The 21,852-nt window shown below is 43.0% G+C and overlaps 1 protein-coding gene and 1 long non-coding RNA gene across 9 annotated transcripts in view; one reads left to right on the forward strand and one right to left on the reverse strand.

Annotated features, from left to right (window-relative positions):
- Nucleotides 1-21,852, reverse strand: part of FRMD4A (FERM domain containing 4A) — a 683,539-nt gene that overhangs the window by 358,234 nt on the left and 303,453 nt on the right. For 2 of the 8 annotated variants that reach the window (XM_020881292.2, XM_070472084.1), the window contains exon 1: nt 1,811-2,121. The exons of 5 other annotated variants lie outside the window; for them this stretch is intronic. In XM_020881292.2, coding sequence (XP_020736951.1) covers nt 1,811-1,903 — 93 coding nt within the window. In that variant the 5' untranslated portion in view covers nt 1,904-2,121. Of the gene's footprint in view, nt 1-1,810; nt 2,122-20,645; nt 21,083-21,852 lie in introns of those variants that run through there. One more of the 8 variants, XM_070472083.1, reaches the window with a different exon arrangement.
- LOC139036587 (uncharacterized) lies at nt 2,095-20,712 on the forward strand. The gene is made up of 4 exons (XR_011489405.1): nt 2,095-2,319; nt 3,012-3,102; nt 19,329-19,465; nt 20,521-20,712. It is a non-coding gene; the product is annotated as an uncharacterized lncRNA (long non-coding RNA).

Consider the following 21,852-nt stretch of genomic DNA (forward strand, 5'->3'; position numbering starts at 1 on the left):
CAGTTGGCCATGGAGATTAATAGGATATTTGATGCTCTGATGATGGACATGCTTCTCTTAAGGGCCCAGAAGCTTTCGGATCAGGCTCCTGAGACCCTGGCGACACTGGTGTGTCCAAAGACAGGACGTAGGTCTGTGTCTGGAATGTCGGTGTACACCAACACATGCAATAATAGACAGGTTTCATATGTGACACCATGTTCATATATTGTCAGCTTTTCTTGAACAAATAACAGAAACGGTGCCTGCATACATCTGGACTTATGAAACATATGTGATTTATTATACCTCCATCTGGAGATTCTTACGGTTAAATAGGTTACTGAGGATTTTTTGTGTATATGTGCAGGATAATTCTCTCCTTAGTTTTGTCACGTGGTACAGCTCTAGTGTGGGCAACTCACATTTGCATGTGAGTTTTCATGAACAGAACATATTATATAAACTTAATTATCATACAGGTCAAAAATTTTTTACCAGAACCCAACATCACATTATGATAAACTACATTTTTAAACATAATGGTTAATTTGAAAATTTTGCTATAACATTTGGTCCTATAATCTAAAGCTCTTGGAATAAAAGGGAGCACACATTAGACACTAAATACATTTAAGTTGATAACCCTCATATGCAGCCCAAGAAATGTCTCAGAAGAAAGACCCACACACAGAAAAGGAAGTGAAGTTTTTTCATTGTTACTCAAACGGCAGAAAAAAATGTAACTCATAGAAAGTCAGGAAATCAACTCCCTCTGGAAGTCTAGATTGCCCCTCCCACTTTTAAAACTTAAATCATGTTTTCCTTAAATTTAAAAATTACTGAGTAGTCAGTATACAAACCAGAAAAAGTCACTTGAATTAGATGCTGCTCCCCTTTATAAGATGCAGCAGGTTCACTGATCTATCATGAGAGCAGTTTGTGATGCTCTTTGCCTTATTGATTTAAGATTACACCTTAACCTAAAATGTCTAAGTAGACATCCACAGCTCACGGAGGGGCCTGCCATGACGCAAATGGATTTTGGGTGTTTCTGAGACCCACAAACCATCCCCCGCCCATGAGTGGATACAGGCACTGCCCCCACATGCATGAGCCCCCCACATCCCAAGTATGACCAGATTTGTATTAACTACAGTCATTCCCCCAAAGTGCATTAGTCACTTCAGAGAAGGACAAATCCCTGTTATTGTTTTACAGCATCTTGTCTGCCAGGCGCTACCGTAAAGTAAGCATGTTTTCAGAAAATTAACAGAGTCACCATCCATAATGTTAAAAAAAAAAAGAATGATAGCAAGGTATTTGAAACAACAACAAAACAACAGAGGGGATTGTAATCACCAGGTGCATCATTTAAACCCTCAAAGCATCACAGCTCCTTCGGTCTTTATCACCTCCTTTGAAGACACTGTCGCCCAGAAAAGGCCAGGGAATTCTCAGCCCTGCTGCACTAATGGATCTGTTTCACCAGAGAGGAAAACAGGTTTTACAGCCCAAAGCTCTTCTCAGCAAGCACCCGCATCTTCCATCCTCTTTCCAGAGGGCAATCCCTACCCCAATCTTTTATCTTTCATCTCTTACAGCTCCCACCTCCATGCACCGGCCGACCAGAATTTGCTTCAAATGTCTTATCATTATCTGTTAAGAATAAAATTGCATATACTATAGATTTCTCCAGCCCCCAGAATTTGAAATTTTTTTAGGAAAACATGATTTCCAGAAGGGATGCCATGTACAATGAAAAGAAGCCTCTCCTTTCCTTCGGAGCAATTGCTCGGGTGAAAAGCGAGCAGCCCGCCACGTTGCTTACCCTCTCCACGCTGCGTCTTCTCAGAGATCCATACGGGATTTTCAGTAGAAGTCTCTGGGATCTGTTTGGAGCCACTGCAGCCTGAACCACCATGGTGTAGAGCCGTGGGTGAGTGTGTCTGCGTGAGTGTGAGTGAGTGTGTGTGTGTGTGTATCTGTTCCCAGCAAAGGGAGAGATGGACGCGTCCTCAAAACTAAGTTACGGTCTCCTGGAGGCTTCCCAAATATCAAATAACTGAAAGAGGTTTTTTTTTTTTTTCTTTCGACCCTATGAGTCAAGATGTGGTGTGTCTGGAGGTGGGGGATGGGGAAGAAAAAAAGAGAGCCCAAGTTCTGCAACTTCAGCGCGCCGCCCGCCCGCAGCTCAGCCCCGCTCCCTCCTGTCTGCCCCTGCCTGTCAGTCCCTCGGTGAGACTGCACGTCCCAGGAGTGGGCCAGTGAGTGACGCTTCTGGGGGGGAGTGATCCTGAAATGTCAACTTTGCTTCCCGCGGCTCCAGACGGTAACCAGGTCAGTTGTCTAATGGAAACCCTATCAGACTTATTATTCACTCTGTCACGTGACTCTAAAGCCCCTCGGCCGTACAGTAGGTCACATGCTCACCTTAAAAAGACTATTTGGAATATCACCATCTGGTGCAGAGATTAATGTGCAATTCTGCATTCTGATTTCACTCTCTTCTGGACACAGGGAAAATATTTGAAGGGCAGTGACATAACACAGTGGGGACTTGAGGGGGAGTCCCTCTTTGTAGTCATAAATTAGACTTATGACCCTGAGTGTCAGACGTGCATGTTTTTTTCTTCCTGCTTTCCAACAGATAGAAAACAAATGTAGGCATACAGTTAATTACGTATGTGAATGGCATCCACAAAGAGGAAGTCTGAGGGAAGAAAGGAGAAAACGTCTGTATCACATGGTTCAGATGAATCAAATCAAACACACCAGACAGACTCTCATTTGGCATCTCCTCATTTAAATGTTTGTGTTACAGAGCATTGGTTTTTATGTGTGCCAATAAACGTGAAGAAATTATGTCTGATTTTACAAGGCTCTGAAAAGGACTGTCTACGCTCAGATTCACCCATCACATTTGTATATTCTTCTCTCATCAGATGGTGAAATTCTACATCAGACAAGCTTCTCAGACCGAGGGTACACATGCTCTAAAAATTTAAGTGTCCTGTAATATTTTGTTTCAGATATATTGTTCACTTGTGAGACTGCCCTCATCTCTACTGCCTAAACCTGCTTATTTCGAGAGCAGAGAAAATTACTCAACAGGAAAAACAAGTAAGGGGCTTCTAGGATTGGAGGTATTTTAGGTTTTTTCTTTTTAACTTATGTTTGCCTCTGCTGCTATGTTGTGGGGTTTTATGAAAGGGATGCCATTTCCTTCGTAAAAATCCCATGCCTTTGGGTGTTTGCCTACTATCACTCTTATGTTTTGGGAACCAGCTTCTATTTATTCTCTACAGAGCCGTTTATTGAAAATGATGGAAAAGAAAGTTCTGTTTATTCTAAGAATCTGATGGGAAGTGGGGGTGGGGTGCAGAGGGGAAAAATGTGGAATTTTACACTGCTTGAAAATGAATCCGGAAAAAGACTCTTAGAATGGGGGTGTTCCTGGGGGGTGAGGGTGGGGAAACAGAGACGTGGGTCTGGTCACCCAACTCAGACACACATTAAGAGGCAGTTAAAGAAAGCATCAAGTTGATGTGGGAAATTCCAAATATACAACAATCGGGCTTTGTTCGTAATGGGTTCCATATGTGCAGTTGGAGAGTTAGTGAGAGGGTGAGAGGGAAGGGGCGGGGGGAGACGATGTGGGGGGGGATGGAAAGTTCTCCAGAATGACCTGCATAGAGTCTTTGTCGAGGTGGTTTAGGCTAACTCTTCTTCCTCTTTCTCATTTCCTTTCTGCACTGCCTGGTGGAAATGCATCTGGAATGCTACCCAGTAATCTGGCCAAATCAAGTCTCTCTTTCCTTGTTGATTCCACAACGGTTTTGAACAAAGGAGAGGCACATTTTCAAAACCCTGATCTGGCCAGAGCCCTGGGATTTCTGTTTGCAAGTGCAGCTTGAGAGGGGGCCATGGATCAGATCAACAGAGAAGTCACCGTCTCTTCCTGACCCAGGCTAGGGCAAAGCCCCTGGGAGCTGGATTTATTTATATTTGACTAAATGCAACTTCCTGTTTCCCAGGGGTATTAATGAAGGTTTCGCTGAAGAGCTCAAGTCTTTGCAGCATGGTTCAGATTGTAAGAGACACTTTGATGAACTAAGTGCAAATAAAACAAAAACATATGCCTTTGATTAAAGTTCAAATACATATAGAAGAGAATGTTAATGGAAACAAAAAAAATAACCCTTGGCCAGACTCCCACACATTTGAGCCCTTCACATTCTACCCCCCTCCCCAAGGGGTAGGGTGTGGGGCAGGATCATTTCTCCTATCAGCACCGGCGCCTCCTCCCAGCTAATAGAGAATCCTCCTCAGTCCCCACAGAGTAGGAGGACACCTCCTCAGAGAGGTTTGAAGGCTCTTAAAGTTCAGCTTGTTCAAAATTATCTTTCTTATGGTCTTACTCTAGGTGTTTGAGATTTACATGTTTTAATTAATTATTGAATCTAATGTACTTATTTTCAGAAGACTATTGTTACACTGTTACAATATAAATATGTTTTTTGGGAATGGCTATAACCCATACCTTAGCAGATATGACCACTTTAGAGAGGTGAGGGTAACTGATATTTATTGAATGCTCGGCCATTGCCAGGAAACATGCTAGAAGGTTACCAATGATTTGTCTCCATGGCAGAATTAAGTTTCATTATCTCAGAGGTAAAGAATCCACCTGCTGATGCAAGAGACGCAAGGGACTTGGATTTGATCCCTGGGTCGGTCAGGAAGATCCCCTGGAGAAGGAAATGGCAACCCATTCTGGGAAGTCCCATGGACAGAAGAGCCTGGCAGGCTACAGTCTATGAGGTTGCAAAGAGTCAGACATGACTGACAATACACAAACATCTATGTTTTACAATTGATGAAATTAGGGCCCAGAGAGGGTTAATAAGTTGGCCAAGGTAGCACAGCTAGAACTGTCAGAGCTAAGATGAAAACCAAAGTCAATTTGGCTGATTTCAGGGCCTGACTTGGTCCCTTGTATTCTCACCTACCTCAGAGGACTTTATCCGATTATAGCACTTTGGAAATCTAAAAAAGAGATGTATCCACAGTGCCCAGCAGAGGAATGGGAAGACCTTTGGAATGGGAAGTCTTTTTGAAAAAGAGAGAATGTTAATACAGGAAATGGTGTTAGATGGAGCAGTGCTAGTATCTCTGGAACCACTGCTTCGATGTCCCTTGGAGCTAAGCCTTTGAAATGGGGTACAGCTGGCTACCCCCCACTGTCAGTAGATTCAACCAACCTGGAGACAGATTTTGACCCGCAAGTTGGTAGAACTTGTGAATGTGGCATTCACAGATACCGGGATTGGTCCAGGAACCAATCCCCTGCTGATACCATCAAGCGGCTATGTTACTTAGAGTATGTTTTTGCCAGGGTGGTGGACGATAGGGTTCCCTGTGCCTCCAGGGAGCAGCAGCCTAATGGGCAGGGGACAGACCAGGAGGATCCTGCCCCATCAGGGTATCAGTGAGCCCTGCTGGGAGATGGTGTGGAGATGACAGACCTCCATTCTAGAGTCCCTGAAGCTGCTGCTTCTGATGCCTCTGGCCATAGCACCCACTCTAGGCTGGTGGAGCTTTTTAGTTGTTTATTCTGAATATTTCCTTCCCTTGTCAGTGAGAAGTATTCACATTCAAACTCTGCAATGAAAATGCATAGGAATCAATCGAGCGATATTTCAGGGAAATCAATGGTCTTGACACACCAAAGAAGTAAGATGTATTCAATCAAATGGGAGTTCATGGTCAGGAATAGCAGGAGGGGAGAGAGGGGGGTCAGGTAATGACAGCCTGTCAGGGGGGAAAGTACTTCCTAACAGCACAGCTAGTGGGAGGCAGGAGGGAAGGTTGCCTGGGATGATGTGTGTGCCTGGGTGCAATGCTGACTTCCACGTCAGGCCACTGACCAGGAGAGCGTGGCAGCCGTGGGAGGGTGCCATGAGTGCTTTCCTGGGAGAACACTGGGCACAGAATGGGGACTGATCTTTGTACCCTCCTGCCCAGAGTGAGCCTGACATGCTAGAACCAAGTGCTTATTCCCCCTCCTGGCCCAGGACCTGCAGTTACCATCTGTGAGGCCAGTCCTTTTTGGCCCTCGGCAGGTGCATGTGGATGCCAGTCTCACCACCGACTGTAACTTACTGGCACTCAGTCAATTCATTCGCACAGCATGATTTTGTTCATTTGGCAGAACACAAAGAGAAGGGGTCATGGGACAGAGAGGTGTCTGATGGAGGTGACTGAGGGCATGCTGTTGGGGAGGGGAAGGGTCAGAGGGCAGCCTGAGGTCACTGTGAGTCTGGGGTAGGGGCAGAAGGTGGTGAGCTGAGAAGTGTCAGAAAGGTGAGCTGAAATGCCCTTCCAGAAAGAAGGACAGAATCCATCTGAGAAATGTCAGCCCTGGCCTTTTTGGCCACTTGCATCCTTTCTCTGGTGAAAGGTGGACTGTGACTTACATTGGGGAAACAGGACAACAGAAAGTGGACAGTTGAGATGCTTCTCCCAATGTCCATCTCAAGCCATTATTTCTTGTCAAGTGAGTAGGATGTGAAAGGGCTCTTGCTAAGTTTTATCTGTGGTTTCAAGGCAGCAGGAGCCACCTTCTTCCAAACCCCATGAAGGGTTTGCAAGGGAGGTTCTGAAGCCCTCAGTTGACCTTCCCTTTAGGTTGTCCAGCCAGGAGGACGAGAGAGAAGCGGGCGCCACTGGTCCCTCACCTCAGACCTGGGGGAGGGACTGGCTGTGAGGTGCACGCAGGGAAGGTAACCAGGAAAGGGGATCGCCTGGAGCAGCTGCTGGAAGCAAAAGGAAGGAGGTCACTCCCATCCTATGGTCTTGGTTCATCCCAGGTGCTCAGTGTGTTGTGTGAAGGAAGGCAGATGGAGGCTGGGGGCAAAGAGAGGGATTTTATGTGACCACCTGGGGGAGAGTTAGATATTGTGATCTATAATAAAAAAATATGCCTTTGAGGGCTTCCCTTTGAGGGCTCAGTGGTAAAGAATCTGCCTGCCAACACAGGAGACACGGGTTCAATCCCTGATCAGGGAAGATCCCACGTGCCATGAAGCAACGAGTACCACGACTACTGAGTCTGTGCTCTAGAGCCCCGGAGCTGTAGCTTCTGAAGCCTGCGTGCCCTCGAGCCCCTGTTCCACAAGAGAAGCCACCTCAATGAGAAGCTTGCACACTGCGATAGAGTAGCCCCCTCTCACTGCAACTAGAGAAAAGCCCATGCAGTAGTGAAGACACAGCACAGCCATAAATAAACAATCACAATTATTAAAAAATAAAAAAATATATACATTTGGTCTTAGTCTCCTTTCCTGGCACAAAACTCTTTAACACTCTTGGAATTTTCTAACCGGTGAGAGTGATAGAGGTACTTTTGTTATGTTCATAAGGTGAAGTTTGGAAAGTCCCTAGGATACCTAAGAATGGGGCTGGTCACCTGAGGAACCCAGCCTGTGCCTGGAGGGCTAGAAATTTCAGCCCTACTCCCTGACTTCTGGGGAGAGGGGAGGGGCTGGAGGTTGAATCAATCACCAAGGGCTGATGATGTAATTAATCCTGACTATGTAATAAAGCCTCCATAAGATCCCAATAGTCTGGGGTTTGGAGAGCTTCCGGTTGGAGATGTGTGGGAGATGGGTGTGCTCATAGTTTGTCCCATGCTTCTCTTCCATCTGACTGTTCCTGAGTTGTATCCTTTAATAATCAATTGGTCATCTGGTAACTAAAATGTTTCTGAGTTCTGTAAGCTGCTCTGGCAAATGAACCAAACTCCCAGAGATTGTCTGACTTACAGCCATCTGGTCGTGGCAACCTGGAGTTGCAGTTAGTGTCTGAAACTGGGGGTGGGGCAGGCTTGTAGGACTGAGCCCTCAACCTGTGGGAAGCGATGCTGTCTCCAGGCAGACTAGGACCTGGCTGGTGTTAAAAAATCATTGATGAGAGAACCACCTCTCTTCCGCCTTCCCCACACACTGGTATTGAGAATGTTAATAGGTATTGCTTGTGTCCGGGAGCTGCAGTGAGAAATCCCCAGCAGTGAGTACGGCGGGGGGTGGGGAGGTGGGCAGGGACTTCCAGCAATGCACAGGTGTCCTGCGAGGACAAGACTGGGTTTAAACCCCCGTCAGACCCAGAGAGAGAAACTTTCTTGACTTGACCTCTCCTACTTTCCCCACGTCCAGCATCATCAGTCTCTGGCTCTTGAATGAAGTGTGGAGTTTTTAACGACTGTCACGTAAAATGGATGAGAGAATCAATCAGCTGAGATGGACCTAAACACAAGAAGACAACACATTCCTAACCGATTTAAAATTCCTCCAGCAGGAGGGAGGGAAGCCCTGTCTTTCTTCAACATTCCAGCACCTTTTCCACCAGCTCCTAACTCAGCTAACTTGGGTGATTCATGTCACGTCATATTAGAGTAAGCTGTGACTGAGGCTATGCAAACAGAAATACTGCCAACAGTCGTAATTTTCTGTTTGAAAAGTGGCTGGAATTTAGGGCAAACATGAAACCCAATATCCCACAGAACAGAACCAAGATGTGGAGCAACACTGGTGTCCTTGAACCTCATGTGCCCAGAGCCTGTGGGATTATCCACAGGTCCCCATGCAGGAGTTTTGGTTTCTCTTGGTTGGAACTACGGCTTGCCCTGGTGCTAGGCATGGTAGTCATTACCCAACTTTGGACAGACCTTCCTTCCTCCTGTGGCATTTGGAAGAAGCAGTAGGTAGAATGGTAGCTAGCTTGAGTAAGCAGATGAATTTTTCCTTCCCGTCTTCCTCCTACCCCTTTTCTTCTCTTTCTGTTTCAAGCTGCTTTTATTTAGTTGGGCTCTGTCCTGGGCTTCATGGAACAGTTTTTTTCCATGACCATCCAGGCAAAGAAAAGAAGTATAACCTGAGTCATTCAGTTTGACTCCTGCTCATCCTTGCTGGGAAAGGTCTGGTGGATGAAGATGTATCTACTATTTGCTTCTGAGGTGACAATGACATTGTCTGTGCTCTATTGGTATTTCATACCAACCTCCACACTAACCTTGCTGCTGCTGCTAAGTAACCTTACCCTTGTCTAAACCAATGTTGTCTATTTCAGGAACTCTCTTAAAGGGTTTTAAAAAAATACTGTCATTCCCTTAATTCTCACAACACCTTATCAAATAGGTACTCTTGTTCTCCCTGGATGAAGAAACTAAGGTGGGAGAAGTGGAATTACCTGTCCAGGGTCCCCTGAAAGTGGCCTCACAGTCCATGAACTGTTACACTCTCCTAGATGTGCCAGGAATTGAGGACACAAGAAACCTTTTGCTTATTGGAAGAGTTTTCTTTTGTCCCTAAAACTCAGTTCCTATCCTTGATGAGGGTCTCTGGGGAAGTGAAAGAACGCTGACCTTATACCTGACCTGGCACCTGGAAGGTTACTGAACACTTACTCATCAGGAGAAAATGAAATCATGTTTGTGAAAGGTTTTTGAAAATCACAGACACACACTCTCTCTCTCTGTTTTCCTGTTGCCCCTGTCACCACAACAGCATTCCTGGGCCTTACTATCTACTTCTCTCCCTCTTCATATAATATCCTGCTATGATGGCCACGTTTCATCCATCTAAATTCCCTAAAGGTCACCCTGCTGAGTCCCACTTTTTTTGGTGGGATAAAGAGATTTTGAGAATTTCCTCTTGAGGATGTTTCATTTGGGTAGAGAATTAATTAGCCCAGAGTAAGACCCTCTATCTCCATCAAGTCAAAGACACATATCCCATCACAAAAGAAAAGATCTCAGTCTTCCAGGACAGGGAAGAAAACATAGCATTTTGCTGATGGAAAACTTGCTTACTAACCAGGAATCCCAGAGTCTCATTCAATCTTTATGATAGTGATCAAGGGGAAGAGAATGTCAAGTGGAGGATATTAATGGCTTATGTGGAGGATTAGTCCATATTCTATCTTAGCAACCCTTGTTTCATGGACATCAAATAAAGGACTCATCAGCATGCTGGCAGGATTATTTCAACTAGTCACCCAGGGAAAGAGGGAATAGGCAGAGCTCTTGGATTGCAAGCAGCTGATGGATCTTATTCCTCCACAGGAAAGTTCTTCACATGGAACCTGGGTATGATTTGCCCCCTGCCCCCTCATCAGAGCTTCACTTGCCCTTCCCAGCATGAGGCTAAGTCAGGCAATCAATGGCTGCAGCCTGGGATGATGGCTCTTCTGCATGGCGATAATGGCTTAGTGCATGTGCTGTTAGGAGTGACGTCACGGCCAGGTCCTGAGGAATCAATAAGGTTGCCAGGATGCCTGTGTGATTAAGAAGTCAGTAAGCTGACCTGTGTGGGACTGGTCATGTAGATTGGCTTTCAAGGCCATTTTGCAAAGCCCTTTTTCATGTGCTATCGGTTGTGGATGGATTTTGATAACTAGCATTGATTTGCTCTATTTATGAAGTGCTGTTTGTACTGGTTAAACTGTGTAATTGCACCTAGAATGGACAGATAAATAATGTCCTTATCTGTGGTATTGACTGCCCAGGATTAGCTGAATATATATGTAGTATACTTCTAAACAGTCAATGGAGGTTGACTTTTGATTTATTTTTTAGCTGTCAAATTTCAGTTAAGCATTGGGTGGTAAATGACCCACTCTTAAATCTGCTGCTAATTTCTATGCTTCCTTTTCCCAGAAGGAAAAGTTTAACATGCAGTTTTCTTCAATAAGAGAAAGGTTCATCTTGGTTTAAGTGATATCTTTGGTGCTGCAAAAAGGGATGGTTTTCTCTTGGGCCATCAGCTTGCTTTCTTTCCTGTGCCCAGGAGTGTGTCACTCCCAAGGGTAAGTGCCCATTTTACCCAGGGGTCTCTGTAATAAGCCACATTGTCTGTATTTGCCCTAGAAGAGGAAAGAAAACATTTGAATCTATTAGGAAGTTGGGTGACACATTTTAGGAATGTGGCTTATCTTGAGTGTGTCTTAGAGGGCTCCTGTAAGTCAAATGCCAAATGTTTTCTCAATATTAAATCATGGCCAAAATGGGAAAAATACTTTCAGTGGGCAAATCTTTAGATTTAAATGAGGATGAGTAGGGGATTCTATTACTGTCTGCATGCATATCCCATTCTATTTGAATTTTAAACCCTTATAGCATGAACACAGGTAATAGACTGCTGTGAAACTTGAATGAGCTGGTGAATCACATGTGTGAGAACAAGGTGGTCACAGATGACAATGAGATCATATTCTGACTTGAATGCTATAGAAGAATATACTGTAGATCTTATTTGATTTGCAAGAAAGTCATTAAAAGTTATTTTTGAAAGGAATGATACTACCTTCCTGAATATTTTTAACTTGGGGGATAAAGGATGAAGGGTAGAATGGAGAGTCAAGGTGCGTAGAGACAAGGAGAGCAGCTACAATGTCAACACAACTGTCCAAATCAGTGATGATTAACTCCAGAACTAGAATGGTGGTAAAAGGTTGAATACATGATGTCGGCAAGTTATAAACGCTGGAAGGAAGATTAGTGTTCCTCTCTACTGAGGGGCTAGAGGAAGAAAGGTCCTATAAATTCAGATAAATACACAGAAGATGGGGGAGATTTGGAGCGATGATAAGTGTAGCTCTGAATGTACAGAATTTTTGGTGCATGAACGTTTTGACCTGAAACTAAAGAGGGAAGTCAAGCTTGGAAATGTAGGTCTGGATTTCAACAGCAGACACGTAACAACTAGACAAGTTATTAGTCAAGTGTGAGGGAAGACATTCAAGAACACAAAAATTTACTTCTTATGCACTATTTCTCAGGAGCTTACTGGAAGATGATCTCCAGCAAAAGAAAGTTAAACCTACAAAGAGGAGAACCTGAGTTCCAAGAAAAGGAGAATGAATCACAGGAAAGGTGCAAAGGGATTCCCAGAATAATGGTGAAGAAAAGGGAGCCTCAAGAAGACAATGATTTAGGAGACTTAGAGAGCTAGTTCAATTGGTGTAGGAGGATGGAGGGATCTAGGAAGGATGCCTCAAAAAAAAAAAAAAAAAAAGAAAAAGAAAAAAGAATAGGTTGAGTAGCAAATAATGAATTTGCCAAATTGAGACGAGAGACACAGCTTTATTGATGATCTTAGAGAAAAATACTTGATGGGCATAATAGGATATTAAGTGAGTGAACAATTAAATAAGGCAAGTATTAATTCCTGGAAAAACATACAGTTGGAAAATCCAGGCTATGTAGTGATACTATGCAATAGTTGTCAGCTGTAAACAATACCTTGATAGTCATAATAAAAGTGAATTTTGACTTAAACTGTGATATAGATATTTTGAGAAAATAGGAAAGGAGATGTGTGAGCCTGTAGGATGTGGAGCAACAACTGAGGTAAATTTTAAGCCTCATCTCTCAGGGCGGCAGCCTAAAATGCCAAGAATTGAGTGATTAAGAAATCACAGTATAAACAGATGATCAAGAAATCTGGCATTAACTACCAGAAGCAACAGTTGAAAGAAAATGTCCATGGGCGCCCCTGGGGAGAGGGACTCAGAGATGAAAAGAAGTGGAAATGCAGCCTGGTGTTTGTGTTTATAAATCTTCCAGTACTCTTCAGCTTCACAATGCTATGAAAATTGCCATGCACGGGCATAATTTTGATAAAAATGAGAAACTGTCAAGAGAAGGAGCAACATTCAAGATAATTTGAGCTGGATAAGGCCTGGGGGTAGTGAGTGGTAATTGGAAGGGCACTCACGGCCCTGAGAAGCTGTGCATGGGATGCTGACAGCAGACGCTGGCTGTGGAAGGAGAGCCGGATTGCCAGACCTCTTTCTGAATGGACAGATTTGGGTCCAGACACTGGGGTTATTTAACTCAATGAGTGAATGTTTCAGGAGGCCTGCTTCGTTTCCTCTGGTGTCTTTTCTTTCAGTGTCTGTTACAGGGCTTTCCATCCAAGAATCTGCTATTGAAATGGCTGCTGAAAATGGCTGTTCAATTGAAATAGCTTAAAATGCCTAGCTTTTAAGCTACACCTCGGAAAGAAGCACCATACATCTTTTGAAATAAGATGAGGATAGACAGACGAAAGGAGAAAGACAAATACATCAGCAAAGGCACTGCCATCAATTCTGGAGCCAGTCCTGAAGGGTCATTCATGCTTTTGAGTGATCTCACCTTTTTTGGGGGGCATGCTGCATGGCTTGTGGAATCTCAGTTTTCCTACCAGGGACTGAACCCACACCCCCTGCAGTGAAAGTGTGGAGTCTTAACCACTGGGCTGCCAGGGATGTCTTGATCTCACCTTTTGAACTCTTTACCTCAGTGTTGGGTTGTGTTTGCGTGTATGAATGCTGACACATATACACATGTGTTATTTCCTTTTATGAGCCTAGCAGCACTGCAGCAGCTACAGGAGCCTCAGAGTGGTGACAACTAATTATGAAACACTATGCCTGATGTGTCCCTTTTATCTCATCTTGCAGAAGCCTTGCATTCCCACGAAATCCCCCAGCGGATCTTTGTAATCCTGGAAAGGAAGTGTCAATATGGAAACAGCTGTTGTTGAGATAGTTAGATGACATTCTAATGAGCTATGGAGGAAACTCAAGGCTAATGGGACTCGGCTGCAAATATTCTTTCTAGACAATTAGACGTACGTGAGAAAGTCTATAGTCCCTAGGAATGCAGAGAGGGGTACACTGGGCTGTAGATATCACATCCCCTCATTCATACGTTGATTTTTATCCTCCCAAGCCATGTGGGATGTCGAACACTCTCCCTGCCTCTCTACTGGGAGCTGCAGACTCTGGTCCCTTTGCTAAAAGGCCCTACCAGGGGATGCCAGATGGAGAGCAGAAGCCAAGTACAGCCTGTGCCCAGGGCTCCATCTCTGTCCACTACTAGGTGAATTCAGGATGAGGTGCCTGCTGCCATTTTGGAAGGAGTCAGGAGAAATGGCCACAGGTTGATGTGATTGAGGCAGGGAGCAAATACTGTCCTTCATTCAAAGGGGAAGGTTTGGTGATGGGAGTGAGAGAGAGCTTTAGAGGCAAAGACGTGGGATATGACCTTTTACAGTTAGGGACTTAAAAGCGATGCCTTGGGACTTCCCTGGTGGTCCCATGGTTAAGAATCCACCTTCAAATGCAGGGGATGTGGGTTCGATCCCTGTTTGAAGAACTAATATCCCACACGCCATAGGGCAACGAAAGAACCCATGTATTGCAACTAGAGAAGCTTCCGCGTGCTGTAACTAGAGAAAGCCCATGAGCCACAACAAAGACCCAGTGCAGCCACAATTTACAAATAAATAAATGAAATTTATTTAGAAACCAACCAACCAACCAACCAATGCCTTTTCTAGGAGAAGGCAAAAGGAAGAAGATAATTTGCTCACCCAGTGCCTCCTGTGCATCAGGCATGACTCTGGACTCTTGCTCTAGATGACCTCTTTTAAACCTTCACTGTGATCCTATAACCTGAGTAGTATCAGCTACACTTTGATGAGGAAGACAAAGCTCATCAAGATTAAACACTTGCAAAGCTGTGATTGAGACTGCAAATCCATGTGACATTGAAGCTCATTCTCAGTATTCTTTAGGGATGTGTATGCAGAGATAGAGCAGAGCATTCTGTGCTTCTGAACAAGGCTGCCTTTAGGAGAAAATATTTTACCAGAGCCTAAACAGTTGAGGTTGAATCAGAGCATAACCTACTTGCAGGAAGGGAAATGCCAACTCCAGCCCACTCCATCCATTCTGTCTCCCCTAAAGCGGGGGAATCCCTGAGAAGTGCTGTGAAATTCACAGCCTAAGGGCATAGGCTTCTAAAATGGTGAGACCTCACCTGGGACTATCAAATGCCCCAATGCTCACCTCACTACCTCATTGCTAAAAGCCCATTCACCACAGTTCCTTTTATACAGTACATCATGTCCACCTTGAAATTACAAGGCATCCTCAAAGGTGAGAAACAGTTTAAAGATACAGTTCAGTTGAACAAGCATCAGAACCAGAGTCAGACATGTAAGGAGTGTTGGAACTAAATCAGACCAGAAAGCAAACAAACAAACAAACAAATAAACAGCAACAATAGAAGCAATGATTTTCATCCTAAGGGCAGTAATGGAAAGGTTAATTATATAAAGGAACAGATGAATAACATAAACAGAGAGATAGAAATTCTAAGAAAGAATCAAAAAGAAACTCTAAAGATCAAAAACACTGTAAGACAAATGAAGAATGCCTTTGATGATTCCATCAGTCGACTGGACATGGCTGAGGAAGAAATCTCTGAGCTTGAGGATATGACAACAAAAACTCCTAAAATTGAAAAACAAAGAGAAAAAAAGACTGAAAATAAAACCAGAATGGAATATGCAAGAACTGTGGGACTGCTACAAAACATGTAACATATGCATAATGGGAATAGGAGAAGAAAGAGAGAGAAAAAAAGAAAAAGCAATGTTTGAAGAAATAATGACTGAGAATTTCTCCAAATTTAGTGTCAGGCACAAAACATAGATCTAGAAAGCTCAGAGACTATCAAACCAGAAAAATCCGCCTACCTACAAAACCCTAAAATCAGCCCCCACCACAAAGCCACACACCAAAAAAACCCCACAAAAACAAACAAACAAACAAACTACACTTAGGAATATAATTGTCAAACTTCAGAAGATCAAAGACAAAGGAAAAAAATCGCTTTTTAAAAAAGCATTTTTCATATTTTTCCATTACAGTTTATTATAAGATACTGAATACAGTGCCCTGGGCTATAAAGTAGGACCTGTTGCTTATCCATTCTATGTATAACAGTTTGCATTTACTAATCCCAAACTCCTGGTCCATCCCTCCCTATGCCCTGCCTCCTTGGCAACCACAGAGAGATTCTCTATGTCTGGGAGTCTGCTTCTGTTTTGTAGACATGTTCATTTGTGTCACAGTTTAGATTCTACAGATAATAAGTGGTGTCATATGATATGTGTCTTTCTCTTCCTGGTTTACATCACTTAGCGTGATGGTCTCTAGGTCCATCCATGTTGCTACAAATGGCACTATTTCATTCGCTTTATGGCTGAGTAGCATTGCATATTATATTGAATGTTACTACTGGAATACATGCATATACATATTTTCTTTATCCATCTGTCTTTGGACATTTAGGCTGTTTCCTAGATAGTTGGCTATTGTAAATAGTGTTGCTATGAACACAGCGTACAGAAAAAATTCTTGTATGTGTGATAAAGAAAAAATCATGAGAAGTCAGAGGGTAGGTGGGATTCACTGATGAATTCTACTGGACATTTACAGAAGAAAGTACAAAAATTGTCAACAGTCTTTTCCAGAAAACAGAAACAGAGAGACTTCCTAACTCATTCCATGAAGTGAGCATTGCTCTAATGTCAAAACAAGACAAGGACATTATTAGAAAAGGAAACTACAGACTGATATATCTCTTGTGAACATAGATATAAAAATCCTCAACAAAATATTAGTAAGTAGAATACAACAGATAAAAAAGAATTATATACTAGGCCCAAGTTGGATTTATCCCAGGCTGTTTAAACATTCAAAAATTAACTAATGTATTTCATCATATCAAAAAGCTAGAGAAAAAAATCACCTGATCATATCAATATATACAGAGAAGGAATTAGACAAAATTCAACACCCATTCATGATTTAAAAAAAAAAAAAAAAAACCTCTCAGTAAACTAGGGATCAGAGGTAAACTTTCCCAACTTAATGAAGAATATTCTCAAAAACCTACAGCTAACATCATACTTAGCAGTGATAAACCTGAAGTTTTCCCTCTAAGATCAGGAACAAGGCATGGATATCCTTCTCAGCATTGCTTTCAACATCTTATTGAACAAAGTCCTAAGTAATACAATAAGACAAGAAAAAGAAACAAAAGTTATATAGATTTGGAAAGAGAAAATAAAACTATCTCTGTTCACAAATGACATGATTATCCAAGTAGAAAATGGGAAGGAATTGACAAAAATATACTTGGAACTAATAAGTGATTATAGGAAGGTTATAAGATATAAAGCTAAAATACAAAAGTCAGTGGCTTTCCCACGTATTAGCAATGAACAAGTGGAATTAAAAATGAAAAATATATTACCATTTACATTGTAAGTGTGTTAGTTGCTCAGTTGTGTCCAACTCTTTGTGATCCCATGGACTGTAGCCTGCCAGGCTCCTCTGTCCATGGAATTCACCTGGCAAGGATACTGGAGTGGATTGCCATTCCCTTCTCCAGGGAATCTTCCTGACCCAAGGATTGAATCCAGTTCTCCTCCATTGCAGGCAGGTTCTTTATTATGTGAGCCACCAGGGAAGCCCTCCCATTAACACTCCCCAAAACAAAATGTTTAAGTATAATTCTAACAAAATATGTACAAGATACATATGAGTAAAATGAGAAAATTGTCATGAGAGATACCAGAGAAGAAAAAAATAAATAGAGAAATATTCTACGTTCATGGATAGGAAGTCTCAATATTACAAGAATGCTAGTTCTTCCCAACTTGATCCATGTGTTTAATACAATCTCAATCAAAATCCGAGCAAGTAATTTTATGGATATCAACAAACTGATTCTGAAATTTATATGGAGAGGCAAAAGATACAGATTAGTTGACTCAATATTGGTGAAAAAAACAAAGTTGAAGAGCTGACACTACCTTTGACTTACTAAAAAGTTACACTAATTAAAACAGTATGCTAGTGGTACAAGAATAGATTAGACCAATATAACTGAATAAATAGCCCAGAAATAAACCTACATAAATACAGCCAAGTGATATTTGGCAAAAGAGCATAGGTACTGAAAAGATGCTCAAAATCATATATTATTAAGGAAATGCAAATTAAGACAACAATGAGATACCACTACATACTTATTAAAATGGTCAAAATCCAAAACACTGATAATACCAAATGGCGAGAATGTAAAATAATAGGAGCTCTCATTCAGTGGGAATGCAAAATGGCACAAACAGTTTGGAAGGCAATTTGGCTGTTTCTCACAAAACGAAATATGCTCTTATCATATAATCCAGCAATCAAGCTCGTCGGCATTTACTCAAATGAACTGAAACTTACAGCCATATAGGAACCTGCACATGGATGTTTACAGAAGCTTACTCATAATTGCCAAAATTTGAAATTAAGTTCTCTTTCAGTAGGTTAATGAATATACAGACTGTAGTATATCCAGACAATGGAATAATATTCAGTACTGAAAAAATGAGCTATCAAGCCATGAAAAGAAATGGAAGAAACTTAAATTCATATGGGGCTTCCCAGGTGGTGCAGTGGTAAAGAATTCACCTGCCAATGCAGGAGATGTAGGAGACACGGGTTCAATCCCTGGGTTGGGAAGATCTCCCTGGAAGAGGAAATGGCTACCCACTCCAGTATTCTTGCCTGGGGAATCCCATGGAGCCTGGAAGCCTACAATCAATGGGGTCTCAAAGAGTTGGACATGACAGAGCACACACGCCTAAATTCATATTGCTAAGTGAAAGAAGCCAAGCTATATATTTATGATTCCAACTATATGGCATTCTGGAAAAGGCAAAACTATGGAGTCAATAAAAAGATTATTAGTTGCCAGGCATTAGGGGAGAGAGATATATGAAGAGATGGAGAACAGAGGATTTTTAGGGCAGTGAAACTATCTTGTGTGATACAGCAGTGGTGGATACACATCATTATAGATTTGTTCAGACAACACCAAGAGTAAACCTTAGTGTAAAATATTGACTTTTAGGGATAATGATATGTCAGGGTAGGTTCATCAACTGTAGCAAATGTACTACTCTTACTGAGGATATTTGTAGTGTGGGGTGTTGTGAGTGTGTGGGGACAGGGGTATATGGGAAATCTTTATACTTTTTGCTCAGTTGTGCTGTGAATCTAAAACTAGTGTAAAATTATTTTTTATGAATTAAAAAATAGAGTGTCAGGAGATTGATCTGGAGATGATAATGGTAGGATGAACTGGAGGAGAAACACTGGATACAGGAGAATAATTAGATGCTTAGTCCAAGTGAGAGGTAGTGAGGACCTAAACTGGGGCCATGAAATTATGGGTTGTGTTTCTTGAAAAGATGGAGGGTGTGACAGCAATCCCTTCTAGGACCTTCCAAACAAGACAATGGAGATGGAAGCATTGGTAAAAGAGCATGGGGTACAGGTGGTTAAGGAGAGAAGGATATATTAATGACTTTGTGGTATTTAAAGGAAACAACTCCTTGGTTAATTTCGTACCCCCCAAACTAAACTCACAGCAACTCTTTGATATACCACAGACTGCCCCGACGCAAGACCCTATGGCCACCCGCCACCAGCCCCACCATGGCAGGCAGTGGTGGCTGGATAGAGGATATCAGCCGTTAGAGAAACCCTCTCATCCTGCCATTACATCTCTACTTATACTTCAGATAAGGTAAGGATGCTAGCTGTGGGTCTCCCACCACTGGAAACCCAGAAAGACCCTCTCAGTCTTGACAACCCTCCTCCTTAAGGCGTAATTTCCCGACCCTATGGTCAGGGTGACCGTGAGTCCCTGAGATCCCGGTTCCCAGCCCTGGAAACGTTGATTCCTTCTGGGAATCCTGCCAGCATCATGTTGCCTCAATTTGAAGACAAATTATAAATTAATAACGAGAAAAAGCCCCGGACTCTCATGTCTGCCAAAACACACCATTCCCCCAAAGGTTCCTGAAAGGGCTTCAGTGATGCAGAGTAGAGAAAGAGCCAGCCCTCCCAAAGCCTTTTCCAGACTTGAGAGGCAGGGTGGCTTGTTCTCCAAATGCACTCCAGCTGCCTTTTCCCAGGGCAGAGCCAGCGTTGTTCTTGGAAGGTAACCACCTGCGTGTTTCACACAGTCTGGAGTTCCCTAAACCCCCACCAGGAACACCAAGCTGACAGACCCTATCACCGACAGGAAACCCCCAGGAGAGACTGAGAAAGACTGTGGCCGGTGTGGCCCAGCAACACTGCTTAGGTCATTCCCAACGCCAAGGGTTTTCAAAGACCATGTTTCTGAGCTCCTCACGGCACAGAAGGTGTCCCTGTTAAGACCTTTTTCTTTAAAAGAGTCACTCAAACAGCCTTCTCTATAAAATCAACTCCCGAGGAAGTCTTGGTAACCTGATACCTATGAAAGGGGAAAGACGCAGGGATCCAAGCACTGGAGAGGGGGGCTTCACACTGCCCTGCCCTCTGCATCCTTCATCAGCAAAGTACACACTTTTCAGGCAACCCTCCCCCTTTTTTCTAGAGTGATTGCTTCCCTTTACAAATGAATCTGATTCTCCTAGGCAATGCCTTTTGAAGCTGCTTTGGTCTCTTCTGGCAAACACTTTTTATTTCTTCATCTCATTCATTCCTACTTCTGAAAGTTATTTGGTTTAAAAAGCCGCTACTCTGCTTTGTAATCCATATAGACCAATCTGCACAGCTCAGGCATTTAGTGACCTTATGGTTTTCTCCCCCTAGAGGCACAGAAGGAAGAAATTAACAACAGCACAGGAAGGATTGGATGACTGTGGAAGAGAACCAGACTCAGTGATGGGGACATGAAGACTCTGGGGGTGGCAGAGGGAGGGTCTGCTTTTACTTACAAACACATCCATGAGCAGGTGTTCCAGTGTCACCTCAAAGTCCTCCAGTTTGGCAGCTAAAGTCATAACGGACGATCCGATGGGTGATCTGGTCCCCCGTGATGGCCCAAACCTGTAAACGCCTTCACTCGGAAAATTTGGTGACAAATTTAATGACAAGGCAGAATCGCCACTAATGGGAAGCAGAAACCCTCAAAAGAGAACAGAGCATTGCAGACTGTCCGGGTAGAGCTTTGTAGCCAGAAATCATAAAGGATTGGGAAAAAAAAAGAAGCGTATTAAGGGTGCTGTGGAACCAGTCTGGATATAAAGTGATGTCACGCAGTGAAGAATCCTGGCTCTTGATAACTTCAGGGTCTGAGGTGCCGTAGGAAAGGCAGGGAAATCCCGACAGTGGGTGAAGGAGAGAGAGAAAGCAAGATGGGGTGAGTAGGGAGAGTGGGGGAAAAAATGGACTAAACCGTCTGGCTCTGATATTTATAGGGCCACATGTTTTTGACTCCAGCCCATTTCTCAGTTCATTTGTGACCTTTCATAAACGGCCAAACACACTGGAGTGTATTGTAGAGCGGGGGCAGTGGGTCCCGCCGAAGTTGGCTGTGACCGATGCCGGGGCAATTCACACAGACACACCATCAATGGTTCTTTGTAAAACCCCCATCAGACCTTGTTCTGTACACGATGACAGAAAAGCACATAGTCTTGTAAAAAACAAGGAAACGACATTTTTCCTCAGAATATTATTAGATACTTAGACTCACCCCCGTCCTGTGTCCTTCCCACCCCCTCCTCTGTAAGAGTAGATAAACATCAAGGAAAAAAATTGAATCTCTTGCATCAACTCCTCAAGCTTCTTCCAGTGAAAGACTATCCAGTCAATCTTGCAAAGGCCATTTTTTCTTTTCTGCCTCCAAGGTTTGCTTCTTCTTGTTTTTACTTAAAAGGTTTTAACTGTGGTAAAATATGCATAGCATGAAATTAACCAGCAAGCCTTCCTCAGCGATCCATGCAAAGAAATAGAGGAAACCAATAGAATAGGAAAGACTAGAGATCTCTTCAAGAAAATTAGAGATACCAAGGGAATATTTCATGCGAAGATGGGTTCAATAAAGGACAGAAATGGTATGGACCTAACAGAAGCAGAAGATATTAAGAAGAGGTGGCAAGAATACACAGAAGAACTATACAAAAAAGATCTTCATGACCC

This window comes from Odocoileus virginianus, chromosome 9 (genome assembly GCF_023699985.2).
Source record: "Odocoileus virginianus isolate 20LAN1187 ecotype Illinois chromosome 9, Ovbor_1.2, whole genome shotgun sequence".
NCBI classification, from domain to species: Eukaryota; Metazoa; Chordata; class Mammalia; order Artiodactyla; family Cervidae; genus Odocoileus; species Odocoileus virginianus.